Source organism: Triticum urartu, chromosome 6A (assembly GCF_056163025.1).
Source record: "Triticum urartu cultivar PI428250 chromosome 6A, HENAU_Tu73, whole genome shotgun sequence".
In the NCBI taxonomy this organism is placed as follows: domain Eukaryota; kingdom Viridiplantae; phylum Streptophyta; class Magnoliopsida; order Poales; family Poaceae; genus Triticum; species Triticum urartu.
In genome coordinates, this window is record NC_141878.1 from 419521932 (window position 1) to 419540785 (window position 18854).

General features: G+C 47.9%; 3 protein-coding genes across 3 annotated transcripts; 1 reads left to right on the plus strand and 2 right to left on the minus strand.

Moving 5' to 3' along the window:
- Positions 1 to 1861: 1861 nt before the first annotated feature.
- On the minus strand, positions 1862 to 5067 carry LOC125512136 (uncharacterized). Its single transcript, XM_048677215.2, has 7 exons — positions 4957 to 5067; positions 4278 to 4769; positions 4018 to 4128; positions 3514 to 3675; positions 3324 to 3422; positions 2724 to 3217; positions 1862 to 2574 (listed from the first exon to the last, which is right to left on the minus strand). The coding sequence occupies exons 1-7, from the start codon at positions 5047 to 5049 to the stop codon at positions 2382 to 2384; spliced, it is 1644 nt and encodes a 547-aa protein (XP_048533172.2). The 5' UTR covers positions 5050 to 5067; the 3' UTR covers positions 1862 to 2381.
- A 5301-nt stretch (positions 5068 to 10368) lies between these two features.
- On the plus strand, positions 10369 to 11955 carry LOC125533679 (uncharacterized). The gene is made up of 4 exons (XM_087526812.1): positions 10369 to 10455; positions 10798 to 10959; positions 11051 to 11149; positions 11256 to 11955. Exons 1-4 carry the CDS (start codon positions 10369 to 10371, stop codon positions 11850 to 11852), a joined length of 945 nt encoding a protein of 314 aa, XP_087382938.1. The 3' UTR covers positions 11853 to 11955.
- Positions 11956 to 16287: 4332 nt separating this feature from the next.
- Positions 16288 to 18844, minus strand: LOC147965495 (protein FAR1-RELATED SEQUENCE 5-like). Its single transcript, XM_087530483.1, has 2 exons — positions 17847 to 18844; positions 16288 to 17017 (listed from the first exon to the last, which is right to left on the minus strand). The coding sequence occupies exons 1-2, from the start codon at positions 18842 to 18844 to the stop codon at positions 16288 to 16290; spliced, it is 1728 nt and encodes a 575-aa protein (XP_087386609.1).
- Between the last annotated feature and the right edge of the window lie 10 nt (positions 18845 to 18854).

Here is an 18854-nt window from a genome sequence, read left to right on the forward strand (position 1 = left end):
CCCTCGTGAGGACTTCCTCTGCAATGCTGCCTCCTCAAGCATGCGGTAAGTTTCTTCAAGAGACGGTGAAATCTGCTCGGGTGTGGCTGCAGTGATAAAAAAAGTGGGTTAAGATACCTAGGAAATCAAAAGCAGATGGATTGTGAGAAAAGATGGGGTGCATGATGTGAGTTGTAGGTAGGAAAAAGTGGGGCAGTTGCCATGTGTGGTCCAGCTGTAGTGACCATGTCGTAGCAACTACAGTTGCCATGTAGTTGGAATGCAGTTGCCATCTAGTTGGAATGTAGTTGCCATGTCACAGCAACTACAGTTGCCATGTTGTGTCAACTGCACTTGCCATGTGATTGCTTTATGAAAAAATGCAGCATGGAAACAAAAAAATGCAGGTGACATGGTGTTGAATCAATTCCAGTTGCCATGTGTGATGCACTGTGTTTGCCATGTTACGGAGACTACGGTTGCCATATTGAATCAACTTCAGTTGCCACATGATTGCCCAAATGTAAAATGCAGCATGGTAGAAAAAAAAGTAGGTGACACGGTGCATCAAATCCAGTTGCCATGTCATCGCATGTCAGTTGCCATCACAAGTGAGAACCCCCCAAAACAAAAAATATGATTGGGACAACAGTGAAACTACACAGACGTGTGCAAGAAAAATCATACGGACATGGCAAGTGTACCTGCCACAATCGGCTCTGCGAACTTGACAGCCTTCCTGCCCTCGACCATTGGCTGCGCCATCATTGCAGGCATGCCTCCTGGGAATGCAAAGGCAACTGGCATAGGATCTTGCACAACCGGTTGATCTTGACTGATGCCAAGGTTGAAACTCGGTGGGTTAAAGGCCATTGGGTGCCTCTCATTCCTGCTGGTCGGACCACGAACGACTTGCGGGGCAGAATCCAAGGGTGAAAGATCAACAAACATATCTGAATCGGCCGCTGCAGAATGATCGTCCTTATTTGCAGGGCGGGGCGTGTTGTCAGTGGTATCAACCGTAGCTTTCATGACAATCTTCTTGTTTGGGCTGTAGGGGACACCGACGTTGACTGGGAGCCTGGAAGTGCGCAGATTTATGCTGGGGATTTCCACTGCAGGAAAAGGCGCAGTCTGCTCCGGGTGTTCACCTGCGTCGCTCGTGCCCGGCTTGACACCTGCATCAGTTGTGTTCCGGTCTTCAGGTTTCTCCGTCACATTGCTTTTGGCAGGTGGCGGGAACAGTGTGGACGCAGGAACAAAACCAGACTTGTCTCTCCTGCTCCTGGCTACTGTCGGTGCGTTCGGTATGTCTGTTGGTTGCTTGCGGGGGCTACGACGCCTAGGTGGTAGACCAACACGCGAAACAGTCGCCTTAGCAGTATCTGCACCGCCAGGAGCTGGAGCTGTTGTGCCAGGACTCTCACCTGTAGATGGCATGTCCTTGTGAACTGCCGCCTCGACCGCTTCTGTCGTGGACACAAGAGTGCCACCGCACACGCGCTTGGAATCAGTGTCAGATAAGCGAGAATCTTCCTTGCCTAGGTTCGTCTCGGGAGCGTCCAGTTCAACGCTTGCTGATGGGGTGGCATGACTCACAGCAGCATCCTTCATTGCCAGAAGGGTTGGCAGTATTTCAGCTGTCCTGGCAGATACCGACTCGTCACTCCCCGATGTACGGATGCCTGTTGTTGTAGGCTGCACATCTGCACCTGGCGGAGATGGTCTGCCACTTGCATTAGAGTTGGTGGGAGCGGTCAACGGTGCAGCAACAGTATTGTCGACTGGTGCCTCCTGTACATCTGAGTTGCCCCCTGTTGACAACTTTGAATGCATGCGTTCGAGCGGGTCCTTACTGATATGCTTGGACCCATGCGTAGTAGTCTTCTTCACCCTGCAAAAAAAATGAAGCGCATGAAAAAGGTATTTAAAAATGAAACAAAATTATGTTTGCCTTGGTAGAAATCTTAAGAAAATGGAAAAACAGGTGGAAAAGCTGGCAGTTGCCATGTAAGGGGAACGTCAGTTGCCATGTGTCATAACTAGCAGTTGCCATCCAGCAGCAGTTGCCATGTTAGCAACCTTGAAAGAATGATAAAAATGTCTGATCTGCCATGAATGCAATTTCAAACCTAGGCGTGGGATGAGCTCACAAGACAACGGTAAAAAGATGGCAGTTGCCATAAGGTACATTAAAGTTACCATTTGGCCTACATTCCACTTGCCATGTGAAAAACAAAAATAGAAGTTGCCACACGTTTAGAAAGTAAATAAAATATCATTTGGTAAAACAGCGGTTGCCACGTGGGGGGGCGATGACAGAAGACAATGTGACAAGCTAAACGAATGCATTGGAAAATCAAAAAATATAGCGCTATGTCAATGAAAGAGGATGAAGAAACCTACTTCCTGACTGCCTTCCTCAGGTCTGGCAACACGACAGGATCCCCGGTGTTGGTTGTCGTCGTGCGAGGAGATGTCCTGGTGGAAGTGATATCACCGGCAATGGGGGCACCTTTGTTCAACCGAGCAGAAACACGGGTTGGCGTTGGCGCCTGTTTCTTCGTAATTGCTCGTCCACAAGCTGTCGGCTCGCTGCACGTATGAGATGGAGGTCAAAAAAAGAGGTGGCAATTGTCAGTCAGCAATCTCGTTGCCGCGTTTGACAGAACACAAGTGCAAAAAAGAGGATGAGTCTGTTCGAAGAAAATAGACAAAGCAAAAAGCTAGGATGAAAGTCGAACCTCTTCCTGGCAGCTACAGGGTCGGTCCTAGACCTCTTGCCAGCAGAAACTTGCCCAGCACCCTCTGGAGCCATCCCCCTCTTTGATGGCAAAACCCCTTCGCCTCTCACAGCCGTGTGTTGTTTGACTTTATCCGGTTGGGGGACATCTGTTGCATCCTTGCCCTTGTTACCACCTGCGCGAACTTCAGCGTGTTCATCATCATCGGTGTCCTCTTGCACATTATCCATGACATCATCGTCATCCTTGCTGAGACCAGCGTCTCCACCTAGTTCATCTTGTGTGTCAGCGGGCTCCTGGGAACTGTTGTAGTCATACCGGCCACGGCAACCGGTTGGCCGGTGTGTACGTTCTGGGACGAATGAAGTGAATTGCCTCGCAACCGCGTCGCCGTCAGAGCCACTGAGGGACGTCCACCCCTCAACCAACTTCCCGAGCAAGCCAGTCATTCCAGATGCAAACTGCCCTATTAGCTGCTCAACAGGTGCCCTCGCCTGTACACAAAACAAAGAGGCATCAATGACAACCCCGTATTGCAATCACTTGCATGACATCGAAAAATACTCCACGGCAAACCATATATGTAGATCTTTTGATTACCTCTGAAGGACAAGACGGAGCTGAGTGCACGTCCATCCACTTTTCAAAGTTTTGAGGCCCCCCAAACACGCTGTAGTCTATAGAATGCTTGGCCATCAGCTGGGGAGAAAAAAAAAGTAGCAACGATATAAGAGAGAGAATGATGAACACTGACTAGCAGTTCATGTGTTGCAAAAAAAGCAGAACTAACCTGCAGTTTACCATATTTGCTATCAGTTACCCTGCCTGCAGCAAGCACAGCCTTGACAGAATCGATAGTCCACGCAGAAACAGCAAACTTGTGCGCAGGCGGCGGGCCTCCTGTCCCAGTGAAGTCCACGGTGGACAGATCAAGGCAGTCGACGTACATGAGCTGATGTACAACAATTTTAAAAAGAAAGAAAAATCAGTTGCGGTCATGGTATTTTGCGACAAATAACAGGATAAAATATATGGTATTTTACGAAGAATATGCCATCTGCATGTGCTAGTTGCCATCATAGAGTGATGGCAGTTGCCATCATAGTATGATGGCAGTTGCCATGTTGTCATGTTGGCAGTTGCCATCACAGTATGATGGCAGTTGCCGTATAGTCATGATGGCAGTTGCCACATAATCAACATGGCAGTTGCCATCTTGTTATGATCATGTTGACATGCATGAATAAAGATGTGTTAAAAAATAGTGTTCACATAAAGGACCGGTAAAAAATACCATTAAATGCAGTCGACAACCCTTCTGGTACACCTTGCTTGCAAATGCATCATGCAGGAAGTCGGCAATGAACTTACACCAGTTCATGTTCTTCACATCTTTCAGTTTCGCCTGCACCGCATAAAATTCAGGACAAGGAGTTGCCGCGTCAGAATTCCAATGGAAAAAACAACAAAAAAAACTATCAGTGACTAGCTTGCACATGACATCGGAGCAAAAAAATTGAAGGAAAAATAATGTAGTAAAGATAGATCATTCACCAGGATGGGGAAGCATTTGTTGCTTGGGCGAAGAGAAGTGGTCGGCGCGAAAACGGATGAGATGAGGTACATGAGTAGCTTCATCTTGAAAACATCTCCGTGCGTCGTCATGGCCTCCAACGAATCTGCCACTGCAGTCGTGTTCGGCATGGATTCCAACCCAGGAAACAAACGGGGGAACAGCGCTTCCTCGATCTCGTTGTTGACCTCGTACGGGACTTTGATATGTCCACGGGGCACACCCAACGTGCAGAACACGGATTCCTCATTCAGTAGTAGTCTTCCACGTCCCGGAATCACGAATTCTCTAGAGGCGGGGTCGTAGATCTCACCAAGCCAATCGCATACAGGGTTGACAAGGTTCGTGCACCGGACAGCCATCATAGACTGCATACCCATCTCAGCAGCAGCCCCCTTCTGATCGTCGCTGAATTTGTCAGTCAACGCAGTCAGTCGTTCTTGGGAGGCTCTGTTGCGAATACGTTTCTTCTTCTGCAAAAAAAAACAGACATAAAGTGATCAGTTGTTGCCATGTTTTTACAAACAAAAACAGGATATCAGTTGTTGCCGCATTTTGCAATGTAATGAAATTTTAGTTCGTGCCAGACGATTGCGGGCTCAAAGGTGTCAACCATTAACATACATCAGGAAGAAGGGGGGGGTGTGTGTGAACATTTACCTCATCACCCTCTTTTCTCCGCCCAGTTGCCCGATTACGCTGTGGTGGATCCATGATATCATCATCATCGTTTTGACGATCGCCACGAGCCATTCTGCTGAGATGGGAACATACCAAATTGTCATGGTGGAAAATGTAAATGCAAGGGGGTCAGCAAAAACACTTGTCGCATGCAACGCATACGTATGGCATCTGAAACATTTGATATGCAAATTCGGTTGCCACATTGTGCAGACAGTTTGCCACACTGTCTTATATGCAGAAATGGCAGCAGGCAGTCTGTTCACACTCTATTTGCCACACTGTCTTATATGCAGAATGGCAACAGGCAGTGTGTTCGTACTCTATTTGCCATATGAATATACTACCTAGATGGCAACAAGCACACTTTAAGTGCGCAGTGGTTGCCATCCAGTGCACTTGGCTCTTGAATGCCCACTGACTACCGATTGTGGCAACTGTCACACCGTGGTTGCTGTCACATAACATTCAGAAAACACACTAGCCGCAATGAAAATAGAATGATTGTGGCACCTAACACAGGAATTCAGCAATCTTAGTTGCCACACGGAAAAAAGAGCGTGTGTTTGGTAAATATCACATTAGTTTAGCAGAATTAGTTGCCACATGGAAGAGCGTGTGTGTGGCAAGTATCGCATTACTTCAGCAAAATAGCCGCAATGAAAATAGAATGGTTGTGGCACCTAACACAGGAATTCAGCAATCTTAGTTGCCACATGGAAAAAAGAGCGTGTGTTTGGTAAATATCACATTAGTTTAGCAGAATTAGTTGCCACATGGAAGAGCGTGTGTGTGGCAAGTATCGCATTACTTCAGCAAAATTAGTTGCCATGTGCGAAAGCTAACATGTGGCAACTAACACAGTCGTTTTCAGTAATTTGTTGCCGCAAGGGGAAACACGTTTGTGGCAACTATCAAATATGTTCAGGGAGTAAGTGATCGCGCAATCATGATAGTTAATGTAACTATCAAGTTCGCCTCATTCTGCATTTTCAAAAATCAAACTAACTAGATCTAGGGTTCAATGGCAACTACTTCGACTTCAAATTCACCCTCGAAATTCTCCCACGAACTCACTGCAAAACTACCCGGAAGACACCTGCTCAATCCATATGCAAAAACTAGTGCGTGCCTCCGAACAAGCAGAACCACGCCGACGATGCCGCCGCCGCGGCCGCGACGAAACTGGCCAATGCAACCAAAAACGTCTAGCAGACGACTTCGGCGCCGGCGGGAACACCGACGCATCGACGAATCGCCTGAATCTCTACAAATCTCGATCGAGGAATCGAACAGGGAGGGAAGGGGAGGAAATGCAGGAAGGGATTGCGAGGGGTGCATCGAGCAGTACCTTCAACCCGCAGGCGCTCCGGCGAGCCGCTCCGTTCCGGCGAGCACCACCGACGGTCCCGAGCACCGTCGATTCTTCCGCCTTCACCGTCGCCTTCTCCCCTCTCCTTCTCCTTCGATAGTTGGAAATGCGAGTGGGTTCTGCCAGTAACTGCGGTGCAGAAGAGTAAATGGGAGCGTGAGGGGGAGGGGGCAGAGGCGTGCGACGTCAACCGCAGTCGAAGCGTGGCGTGCGGGCGCATTGCAGTTCCACCGCACGACTCAGATGGCAACCGCTGACCGCGGGGTGGCAACCAACGTGCGGGCGAACCTACTCGCACACCGCACACGCGCCTCATCCTACGTGGCACAAAAAACCACCTGGTTTGTTCCAAGATTCGTGCACACACCTGCCAACGGTGATAAAAAATGAGATGTTATGGGGTGTGGTCGTTTACGCTTTCAGCTCCTTCATGTGCTTGCTGCTGGACCTCGCATTTCCAAACCGCTTGACGATATCGTACAGTTGGGTCTCTTCTTTAGTGGCCCTGAATTCGGGCTCGTAGTCTTTCGCGGGAGGTGGGTGCACTACCCTCTGCTGCCTCACAGAACCAAGAGTGGCACTCCTAATGGTATCCTCAGATACCGTGTCTGCAGGCACGTTGGAACTTGATTGCCCTTGCCCTCGTGAGGACTTCCTCTGCAATGCTTCCTCCTCAAGCATGCGGTAAGTTTCTTCAAGAGACAGTGAAATCTCCTCGGGTGTGGCTGCAGTGATAAAAAAAAGTGGGTTAGGATACCTAGGAAATCAAAAGCAGATGGATTGTGAGAAAAGATGGGGTGCATGATGTGAGTTGTAGGTAGGAAAAAGTGGGGCAGTTGCCATGTGTGGTCCAGCTGTAGTGACCATGTCATAGCAACTACAGTTGCCATGTAGTTGGAATGTAGTTGCCATCAATTGGAATGTAGTTGCCATGTCACAGCAACTACAGTTGCCATGTTGTGTCAACTGCACTTGCCATGTGATTGCTTTATGAAAAAATGCAGCATGGAAACAAAAAAAATGCAGGTGACATGGTGTTGAATCAATTCCAGTTGCCATGTGTGATGCACTGTGTTTGCCATGTTACGGAGACTACGGTTGCCATATTGAATCAACTTCAGTTGCCACATGGTTGCCCAAATGTAAAATGCAGCATGGCAGAAAAAAAAAGTAGGTGACACGGTGCATCAAATCCAGTTGCCATGTCATCGCATGTCAGTTGCCATCACAAGTGAGAACCCCCCAAAACAAAAAATATGATTGGGACAACAGTGAAACTACACAGACGTGTGCAAGAAAAATCATACGGACATGGCAAGTGTACCTGGGCGGGCGGGTTGCCCTCCACGCCACACGTGTGGCAGTTATCGACTTCCTTATCTTACGGAAATGTTAACGCCCACACGTGTGGGCGTTCACCACCCCGACCACACGCAAGCATCACCGTTGGTAGGTGTGTGCACGAATCTTGGAACAAACCAGGTGGTTTTTTGTGCCACGTAGGATGAGGCGCGTGTGCGGTGTGCGAGTAGGTTCGCCCGCACGTTGGTTGCCACCCCGCGGTCAGCGGTTGCCATCTGAGTCATGCGGTGGAACTGCAATGCGCCCGCACGCCACGCTTCGACTGCGGTTGACGTCGCACGCCTCTGCCCCCTCCCCCTCACGCTCCCATTTACTCTTCTGCACCGCAGTTACTGGCAGAACCCACTCGCATTTCCAACTATCGAAGGAGAAGGAGAGGGGAGAAGGCGACGGTGAAGGCGGAAGAATCGACGGTGCTCGGGACCGTCGGTGGTGCTCGCCGGAACGGAGCGGCTCGCCGGAGCGCCTGCGGGTTGAAGGTACTGCTCGATGCACCCCTCGCAATCCCTTCCTGCATTTCCTCCCCTTCCCTCCCTGTTCGATTCCTCGATCGAGATTTGTAGAGATTCAGGCGATTCGTCGATGCGTCGGCGTTCCCGCCGGCGCCGAAGTCGTCTGCTAGACGTTTTTGGTTGCATTGGCCAGTTTCGTCGCGGCCGCGGCGACGGCATCGTCGGCGTGGTTCTGCTTGTTCGGAGGCACGCACTAGTTTTTGCATATGGATTGAGCAGGTGTCTTCCGGGTAGTTTTTGATGTGCGTTGGTTCGATTTTGTGTTTTGCAGTGAGTTCGTGGGAGAATTTCGAGGGTGAATTTGAAGTCAAAGTAGTTGCCATTGAACCCTAGATCTAGTTAGTTTGGTTTTTGAAAATGCAGAATGAGGCGAACTTGATAGTTACATTAACTATCATGATTGCGCGACCACTTACTCCCTGAACATATTTGATAGTTGCCACAAACGTGTTTCCCCTTGCGGCAACAAATTACTGAAAACGACTGTGTTAGTTGCCACATGTTAGCTTTCGCACATGGCAACTAATTTTGCTGAAGTAATGCGATACTTGCCACACACATGCTCTTCCATGTGGCAACTAATTCTGCTAAACTAATGTGATATTTACCAAACACACGCTCTTTTTTCCGTGTGGCAACTAAGATTGCTGAATTCCTGTGTTAGGTGCCACAACCATTCTATTTTCATTGCGGCTAGTGTGTTTTCTGAATGTTATGTGACAGCAACCACGGTGTGACAGTTGCCACAATTGGTAGTCAGTGGGCATTCAAGAGCCAAGTGCCATTGCGGCCAGTGTGTTTTCTGAATGTTATGTGACAGCAACCACGGTGTGACAGTTGCCACAATCGGTAGTCAGTGGGCATTCAAGAGCCAAGTGCACTGGATGGCAACCACTGCGCACTTAAAGTGTGCTTGTTGCCATCTAGGTAGTATATTCATATGGCAAATAGAGTACGAACACACTGCCTGTTGCCATTCTGCATATAAGACAGTGTGGCAAATAGAGTGTGAACAGACTGCCTGCTGCCATTTCTGCATATAAGACAGTGTGGCAAACTGTCTGCACAATGTGGCAACCGAATTTGCATATCAAATGTTTCAGATGCCATACGTATGCGTTGCATGCGGCAAGTGTTTTTGCTGACCCCCTTGCATTTACATTTTCCACCATGACAATTTGGTATGTTCCCATCTCAGCAGAATGGCTCGTGGCGATCGTCAAAACGATGATGATGATTTCATGCATCCACCACAGCGTAATTGGGCAACTGGGCGGAGAAAAGAGGGTGATGAGGTAAATGTTCACACACACACCCCCCCTTCTTCCTGATGTATGTTAATGGTTGACACCTTTGAGCCCGCAATCGTCTGGCACGAACTAAAATTTCATTACATTGCAAAATGCGGCAACAACTGATATCCTGTTTTTGTTTGTAAAAACATGGCAACAACTGATCACTTTATGTCTGTTTTTTTGCAGAAGAAGAAACGTATTCGCAACAGAGCCTCCCAAGAACGACTGACTGCGTTGACTGACAAATTCAGCGACGATCAGAAGGGGGCTGCTGCTGAGATGGGTATGCAGTCTATGATGGCTGTCCGGTGCACGAACCTTGTCAACCCTGTATGCGATTGGCTTGGTGAGATCTACGACCCCGCCTCCAGAGAATTCGTGATTCCGGGACGCGGAAGACTACCGCTGAATGAGGAATCCGTGTTCTGCACGTTGGGTGTGCCCCGTGGACATATCAAAGTCCCGTACGAGGTCAACAACGAGATCGAGGAAGCGTTGTTCCCCCGTTTGTTTCCTGGGTTGGAATCCATGCCGAACACGACTGCAGTGGCAGATTCGTTGGAGGCCATGACGACGCACGGAGATGTTTTCAAGATGAAGCAACTCATGTACCTCATCTCAGCCGTTTTCGCGCCGACCACTTCTCTTCGCCCAAGCAACAAATGCTTCCCCATCCTGGTGAATGATCTATCTTTACTACATTATTTTTCCTTCAATTTTTTTGCTCCGATGTCATGTGCAAGCTAGTCACTGATAGTTTTTTTGTTGTTTTTTCCATTGGAATTCTGACGCGGCAACTCCTTGTCCTGAATTTTATGCGGTGCAGGCAAAACTGAAAGATGTGAAGAACATGAACTGGTGTAAGTTCATTGCCGACTTCCTGCATGATGCATTTGCAAGCAAGGTGTACCAGAAGGGTTGTCGACTGCATTTAATGGTATTTTTTACCGGTCCTTTATGTGGACACTATTTTTTAACACATCTTTATTCATGCATGTCAACATGATCATAACAAGATGGCAACTGCCATGTTGATTATGTGGCAACTGCCATCATGACTATATGGCAACTGCCATCATACTGTGATGGCAACTGCCAACATGACAACATGGCAACTGCCATCATACTATGATGGCAACTGCCATCACTCTATGATGGCAACTAGCACATGCAGATGGCATATTCTTCGTAAAATACCATATATTTTATCCTGTTATTTGTCGCAAAATACCATGACCGCAACTGAATTTTCTTTCTTTTTAAAATTGTTGTACATCAGCTCATGTATGTCGACTGTCTTGATCTGTCCACCGTGGACTTCACTGGGACAGGAGGCCCGCCGCCTGCGCACAAGTTTGCTGTTTCTGCGTGGACTATCGATTCTGTCAAGGCTGTGCTTGCTGCAGGCAGGGTAACTGATAGCAAATATGGTAAACTGCAGGTTAGTTCTGCTTTTTTTGCAACACATGAACTGCTAGTCAGTGTTCATCATTCTCTCTCTTATATCGTTGCTACTTTTTTTTTCTCCCCAGCTGATGGCCAAGCATTCTATAGACTACAGCGTGTTTGGGGGGCCTCAAAACTTTGAAAAGTGGATGGACGTGCACTCAGCTCCGTCTTGTCCTTCAGAGGTAATCAAAAGATCTACATATATGGTTTGCCGTGGAGTATTTTTCGATGTCATGCAAGTGATTGCAATACGGGGTTGTCATTGATGCCTCTTTGTTTTGTGTACAGGCGAGGGCACCTGTTGAGCACCTAATAGGGCAGTTTGCATCTGGAATGACTGGCTTGCTCGGGAAGTTGGTTGAGGGGTGGACGTCCCTCAGTGGCTCTGACGGCGACGCGGTTGCGAGGCAATTCACTTCATTCGTCCCAGAACGTACACACCGGCCAACCGGTTGCCGTGGCCGGTATGACTACAACAGTTCCCAGGAGCCCGCTGACACACAAGATGAACTAGGTGGAGACGCTGGTCTCAGCAAGGATGACGATGATGTCATGGATAATGTGCAAGAGGACACCGATGATGATGAACACGCTGAAGTTCGCGCAGGTGGTAACAAGGGCAAGGATGCAACAGATGTCCCCCAACCGAATAAAGTCAAACAACACACGGCTGTGAGAGGCGAAGGGGTTTTTCCATCAAAGAGGGGGCTGGCTCCAGAGGGTGCTGGGCAAGTTTCTGCTGGCAAGAGGTCTAGGACCGACCCTGTAGCTGCCAGGAAGAGGTTCGACTTTCATCTTAGCTTTTTGCTTTGTCTATTTTCTTCGAACAGACTCATCCTCTTTTTTGCACTTGTGTTCTGTCAAACGCGGCAACGAGATTGCTGACTGACAATTGCCACCTCTTTTTTTCGACCTCCATCTCATACGTGCAGCGAGCCGACAGCTTTTGGACGAGCAATTACGAAGAAACAGGCGCCAACGCCAACCCGTGTTTCTGCTCAGTTGAACAAAGGTGCCCCCATTGCTGGTGATACCACTTCCACCAGGACATCTCCTCGCACGACGACAACCAACACCGGGGATCCTGTCGTGTTGCCAGACCTGATGAACGCAGTCAAGAAGTAGGTTTCTTCATCCGCTTTCATTGACGTAGCGCTATATTTTTTGATTTTCCAATGCATTCGTTTAGCTTGTCACATTGTCTTCTGTCATCGCCCCCCCCCCCCCCACGTGGCAACCGCTGTTTTACAAAATGATATTTTATTTACTTTCTAAACGTGTGGCAACTTCTATTTTTGTTTTTCACATGGCAAGTGGAATGTAGGCCAAATGGTAACTTTAATGTACCTTATGGCAACTGCCATCTTTTTACCGTTGTCTTGTGAGCTCATCCCACGCCTAGGTTTGAAATTGCATTCATGGCAGGTCAGACATTTTTATCATTCTTTCAAGGTTGCTAACATGGCAACTGCTGCTGGATGGCAACTGCTAGTTATGACACATGGCAACTGACGTTCCCCTTACATGGCAACTGCCAGCTTTTCCACCTGTTTTTCCATTTTCTTAAGATTTCTACCAAGGAAAACATAATTTTGTTTCATTTTTAAATACCTTTTTCATGCGCTTCATTTTTTTTGCAGGGTGAAGAAGACTACTACGCGTGGGTCCAAGCATATCAGTAAGGACCCGCTCGAACGCATGCATTCAAAGTTGTCAACAGGGGGCAACTCAGATGTACAGGAGGCACCAGTCGACAATACTGCTGCTGCACCGTTGACCGCTCCCACCAACTCTGATGCAAGTGGCAGACCATCTCTGCCGACTGCAGATGTGCAGCCTACAACAACAGGCATCCGTACATCGGGGAGTGACGAGTCGGTATCTGCCAGGACAGCTGAAATACTGCCAACCCTTCTGGCAATGAAGGATGCTGCTGTGAGTCATGCCACCCCATCAGCAAGCGTTGAAGTGGATGCTCCCGAGACGAACCTAGGCAAGGAAGATTCCCGCTCATCTGACACTGATTCCAAGCGCGTGCGCGGTGGCACTCTTGTGTCCACGACAGAAGCGGTCGAGGCGGCAGTTCACAAGGACATGCCATCTACAGGTGAGAGTCCTGGCACAACAGCTCCAGCTCCTGGCGGTGCAGATACTGCTAAGGCGACTGTTTCGCGTGTTGGTCTACCACCTAGGCGTCGTAGCCCCCGCAAGCAACCAACAGACATACCGAACGCACCGACAGTAGCCAGGAGCAGGAGAGACGAGTCTGGTTTTGTTCCTGCGTCCACACTGTTCCCGCCACCTGTCAAAAGCAATGTGACGGAGAAACCTGAAGACCGGAGCACAACTGATGCAGGTGTCAAGCCGGGCACGAGCGACGCAGGTGAACACCCGGAGCAGACTGCGCCTTTTCCTGCAGTGGAAATCCCCAGCATAAATCTGCGCACTTCCAGGCTCCCAGTCAACGTCGGTGTCCCCTACAGCCCAAACAAGAAGATTGTCATGAAAGCTACGGTTGATACCACTGACAACACGCCCCGCCCTGCAAATAAGGACGATCATTCTGCAGCGGCCGATTCAGATATGTTTGTTGATCTTTCACCCTTGGATTCTGCCCCGCAAGTCGTTCGTGGTCCGACCAGCAGGAATGAGAGGCACCCAATGGCCTTTAACCCACCGAGTTTCAACCTTGGCATCAGTCAAGATCAACCGGTTGTGCAAGATCCTATGCCAGTTGCCTTTGCATTCCCAGGAGGCATGCCTGCAATGATGGCGCAGCCAATGGTCGAGGGCAGGAAGGCTGTCAAGTTCGCAGAGCCGATTTTGGCAGGTACACTTGCCATGTCCGTATGATTTTACTTGCACACGTCTCTGTAGTTTCACTGTTGTCCCAATCATATTTTTTGTTTTGGGGTTCTCACCGTGTCACCTACTTTTTTTTCTGCCATGCTGCATTTTACATTTGGGCAACCATGTGGCAACTGAAGTTGATTCGATATGGCAACCGTAGTCTCCGTAACATGGCAAACACAGTGCATCACACATGGCAACTGGAATTGATTCAACACCATGTCACCTGCATTTTTTTTGTTTCCATGCTGCATTTTTTCATAAAGCAATCACATGGCAAGTGCAGTTGACACAACATGGCAACTGTAGTTGCTGTGACATGGCAACTACATTCCAACTAGATGGCAACTACATTCCAACTACATGGCAACTGTAGTTGCTATGACATGGTCACTACAGCTGGACCACACATGGCAATTGCCCCACTTTTTCCTACCTACAACTCACATCATGCACCCCATCTTTTCTCACAATCCATCTGCTTTTGATTTCCTAGGTATCCTAACCCACTTTTTTTATCACTGCAGCCACACCCGAGGAGATTTCACCGTCTCTTGAAGAAACTTACCGCATGCTTGAGGAGGAAACATTGCAGAGGAAGTCCTCACGAGGGCAAGGGCAATCAAGTTCCAACGTGCCTGCAGACACGGTATCTGAGGATACCATTAGGAGTGCCACTCTTGGTTCTGTGAGGCAGCAGAGGGTAGTGCACCCACCTCCCGCGGAAGACTACGAGCCCGAATTCAGGGCCACTAAAGAACAGACCCAGCTGTACGATATCGTCAATCGGTTTGGAAATGCGAGGTCCAGCGGCAAGCACATGAAGGAGATGAAAGCATAAACGACCACACCCCATAACATGAAGGAGCTGATTCTCATTTTTCTCACTTTTTTAAATGCAGGTCATGTTCCCCATGTTCCAGGAGCTTTCACCACATGACCCACACGACAAGTGTGGTCACCACTACGTGATCTGTCTTGACCTGAAGAACCAACGTGTTGAGGTGCTTGATTCAATCCGTTCGGAAGATGATGCAGATCTCACCACGCATGCTGAATTCTTCATTAAGAACCTCAAAGAGACATGGCACTGTCACTATGAACACTCAAAGGTCCAAATCAGTCATTTCCCGACTGAGTATGTGGCGACTACAAAGCAAGGGAACACGTAATTCCTTCCTCCCTTTTCGTCTGCCATTTTACATCAATCCAATTCCTATTTTGTTTGTCAGATCTGAAATTGAAGTCTGTCTTTTGTTACGTCTGAGCTCTTTGCGTGGTCACGTTACTCTTTTCCTCGTGCAGGACGGACTGTGGCTTTCACGCGCTGGAGTACCTTGCGAAGTGGGAAGGCAGAATTGTCCCCGCTATCACAGCTGCAACGGTCGTTGAGCTCCGGAAAATCCACACATGGAACTGGTTGACGAATGAAGATTTCAACAAGCGGTCGGGAGCACGCGAGTTTGTGCAGGAAGCTGTCAAGAAAGTCACCAAAAAGTACAAGTGATCACGTGGCATTACAGACCGGACGCACACCTTACATTCTGTTGCCGAGGAATGTAAGGTATTATCTCGTTGTTTATCGTTGAAAACTATGTTTGTGTGCTATGTTGTGGCTACAACCCCGCGTAGGCTATTATGTAGTGGTGGTGTGCGAGTGACATTTGAATAGTTCCATGTAATATATGTGTGGACGTGAACCTTCTTTTAGGCGTAATTATTACAATGGTTTCATCGTTTCTAGCACCGGTTTGATGCTTTGAACGCGTCTACGATGTTTTAAAAACGATGGCAAATGTAGTTCATCAGACATGGGTAGTGGAAGTCATTGTCGTTTTACATTTTTGGCTGTTTTGCTTCTTCATTTTCATCGGTAACTGCACGGGGGTAGGTTGATCATGCAGCCACAACGTTTTTGCTGGGGTTTATGCACGTTACGCTGTTTTCCAACTTGTTTCCCATACACTTGCACACAACTCACTACGTGGCCGTAAACCGTGTCATTTTTGTCATGTGAATACATGCCATGCAGAGTCATCAGGAATACCATGGCATATGTCCAGTACATCTAACATGGCAGATACAGTACAGACAATATGGCAGCTCCAGCATAATTAACATGGCAACTACAGCACAAATAAGATGGCAGATCCAGTACAATTAACATGGCAGATCCACTACAACTAGCATGGCATATTCAGTACAAAACAGCATGGCATATTTAGCATAAATTAGCATGGCATGTTTAGTATCAAAAATCATGGCAGACTAACTACACATAACATGGCAAATTAAATGCATACGTCATGGCAGATTAAGTACCCATAACATGGCAACTGCATTTAACCATTCAATGAATTTTCCCTTGCACTTCTGATGCCCCTGAAGAGTTATTCCCCCAATTGTTTTAAAAAAGAATTCTCAACATCTAGGGTACAAAACAAAATGTCCACAACGCCACAATTTTTGCTCATGGATTGGCCGCCCCTTTCTTCGTTTTCTTGTGTTTTGCTTGGATCTCCAATCCCGACTTATACCTTATCTCTCTTGGATGACCCTTTGTGATGGAACGGGGTGGGTTCCTGACCTGGGTCTGTGTGCTTGCTGTTCCAGATCCTATCTCCGAGTTTTCAGACGACGGCCCCGTGGATGAAGGCACGCTTGATGTGCGGGGGAACCGGTGTAAGGCTTCCTCGGCTTTCCTCTTCTTGATCTCATCAAGCTCTCTTTTTAGTGCTTTCCTGTGTTTTTCTGCGACTCTCGCTGTGTCATCACTCTTGCACGCTTCATCAATTAGCTCAGTATGGTTCTTTGTCGGCACAACGTGCCTCACGGCTTCCATGGTTGACTCTGGTCTCTCATCATGCACAGGCAGAACTGCGTGTGTTGTTTGCGGCGCCAATGCATCGTCAGCGTCCCAAGTCCATCGCCGCCTTATGAAATGTCGGGGCATCCGTGTCACAGCGTTCACGTCCATTACTTTTAGTATGTGACAGCACACAATGCCGTCCCGTTCGAACTTGCAGCATTGGCAGTAGAACTCGCCTTCGCCTATCGAGGCTGTGACAAAATAGTTCCTTCCTTTGTCCGGGTCTTCAGATTCTGAATCTGACATGCCCAAAATAGAACACACCTTGAACGTACGTTCGTCCACCTGGAAAGCCGTGAACATACTGGCACGCTTTATTTCTTCCTGGAATCTGCATTTTTTGTGTGTTTTCTGTTAAACTATTGTGGGCTTTTTTCTTGTAGCACCTTATGTTGTCATGGAAAATAGATATACATTTTATTTGAACATGGCAAACGTAATTCATTGAACATGGCAAACGTAGTATGTTGAACATGGCAAATGCAGTACGCTATACATGGCAAATGCAGTACAATAGACATGGCAACTGCATTTTCAACAAACATGGCAGATGCATCTTATTTAAACATGGCAACTGCATTTTGTTAAACATGGCAACTAGAGTTTATTAAACATGACAATTGCATTTCAGCAAACATGGCAGTTGCATTTTAGTAAACATGGCAATTGCATTTCAATAGACATGGCAACAACATAACATTTTCCATTTGACACTAGCATTTGCACACCAACATGTCCAGTGAAAGTACATTGCATTAAACATGGCAACTGCATTTCATTGAACATTAAAACTGCATCCGGGTAAGCATGACAAACAGAATTTCTATTGAATATGACAACTGCATCTGAGTAAGCATGGCAAACAGTACTTTATTAAACATGGCAACCGCAAATCATGGCAACTGCATCACACTCTATAAGGCACATACTAACTTGGTGCTTTTTCTGTAAATAAGACTGTAACGTAACTGACTTACTTGTTAAAGATCTTGTTGGTGTATATCTTGCTCATTTGCCTCTCCATCGGTAAGTACGTTAGCAATTTTGGCTGCTTTAGCGCGATGTTCGCTTCTTGCTGCAGCTCAGATCCCAGAATTTTTTGTTGCAAAGTTGTGTACTGCTTGGCAAACTATAGCAATAAGTTGCCAGGACTGACATACCGCTTCAAAACAGCATTGAATCCCTCGCTGCGCTGCGTAGTCTGCAGAAAGGGGAAGAAGCACTGCATGAAGTAGGCCGGCACCCAGTACATTCGCTTCTCCCACAGGCTTACAAGAGTCTTGTTGTCTTGGACTTGATGTGTTTCAGTCATGGCCATCCAGCTCCTTTCAAACTCCTCCACCGTCAAGCTGTGGTCCACGCACAGTTCGAATGCCTTGTGCAGCTCTGGACGGTCAGCAAAGAACGGTCCTAGCGTCTCCTCAGCCTTCTTTATAATGTGCCACCTACAGTGTCTGTGCACTGCCAACGGAAAGACCTCCTCTATGCCTGCACGCATGCTGAAATCCTGGTCCGTTATTATGTTCATCGGAGCAAGTCCATCCATGCACTCCAAGAAGGTCTTGAACAGCCAAACGTACCCATCCGTGTCTTCGTCGAATGAAATGCAATCTCGGAAATGTTTGTAGGCTCTCCTTGCAGCACCATCCACCCAATACATGTTCCTGACACGGTCCTCATCGTCCAACCTTATCCTGTAGAAGAAATCTGCATCTTCTTTGGCTTTCTCATCCAAGTAGGCAATTGTGGCCTCTATGTCTGCCAACTTGCTCTCTCTACGGTACCTTGCCCGTAGGTTTGTGACGTCAGCTGGTATGTACGGCATGCTACTCAGAGTCCCCTTTTTGCTGTGGATGAGAGATAGTATCTGCACCATTCTCGATGGACCGACGTTACAATCATGTAGCAGCTTTACGAATTGCCTTTCGACGGGGGTGAACCCTCTGTGGGCGGTCAGAAATTTCACCAGGTCGAACTTCTTTGTCAGTTGGTGGTTGTGCTCGTCAAAATACTCATTGACCACCCACTGTGCTCCATCTACGTTTAGCTTACACCGGACAGGGCACTCGGTCTTCTGAATGATACCTCTCTTTTGTTCCGGAACGACAGGCGCATCGCCTTTCCCATTCTTGTTCCTGCGTGCCTTGTGGCACCTCATCTCACCTCTG

Bases quoted from the DNA above. Each gene is read 5' to 3' on its own strand.
- LOC125512136 (XM_048677215.2), bottom strand. From the start codon at position 5,049: ATGGCTCGTGGCGATCGTCAAAACGATGATGATGATATCATGGATCCA. The intron at 3,423-3,513 runs GTTAGTTCTGCT...TTTTCTCCCCAG, and splicing joins GCAAATATGGTAAACTGCAG to CTGATGGCCAAGCATTCTAT. The intron at 2,575-2,723 runs GTTCGACTTTCA...TCATACGTGCAG, and splicing joins CCTGTAGCTGCCAGGAAGAG to CGAGCCGACAGCTTGTGGAC.
- LOC125533679 (XM_087526812.1), top strand. From the start codon at position 10,369: ATGAACTGGTGTAAGTTCATTGCCGACTTCCTGCATGATGCATTTGCA. The intron at 10,960-11,050 runs GTTAGTTCTGCT...TTTTCTCCCCAG, and splicing joins GCAAATATGGTAAACTGCAG to CTGATGGCCAAGCATTCTAT. The intron at 11,150-11,255 runs GTAATCAAAAGA...TTTTGTGTACAG, and splicing joins CTCCGTCTTGTCCTTCAGAG to GCGAGGGCACCTGTTGAGCA.
- LOC147965495 (XM_087530483.1), bottom strand. From the start codon at position 18,844: ATGAGGTGCCACAAGGCACGCAGGAACAAGAATGGGAAAGGCGATGCG. The intron at 17,018-17,846 runs GTATGTCAGTCC...CAAAAAATGCAG, and splicing joins TTCAATGCTGTTTTGAAGCG to ATTCCAGGAAGAAATAAAGC.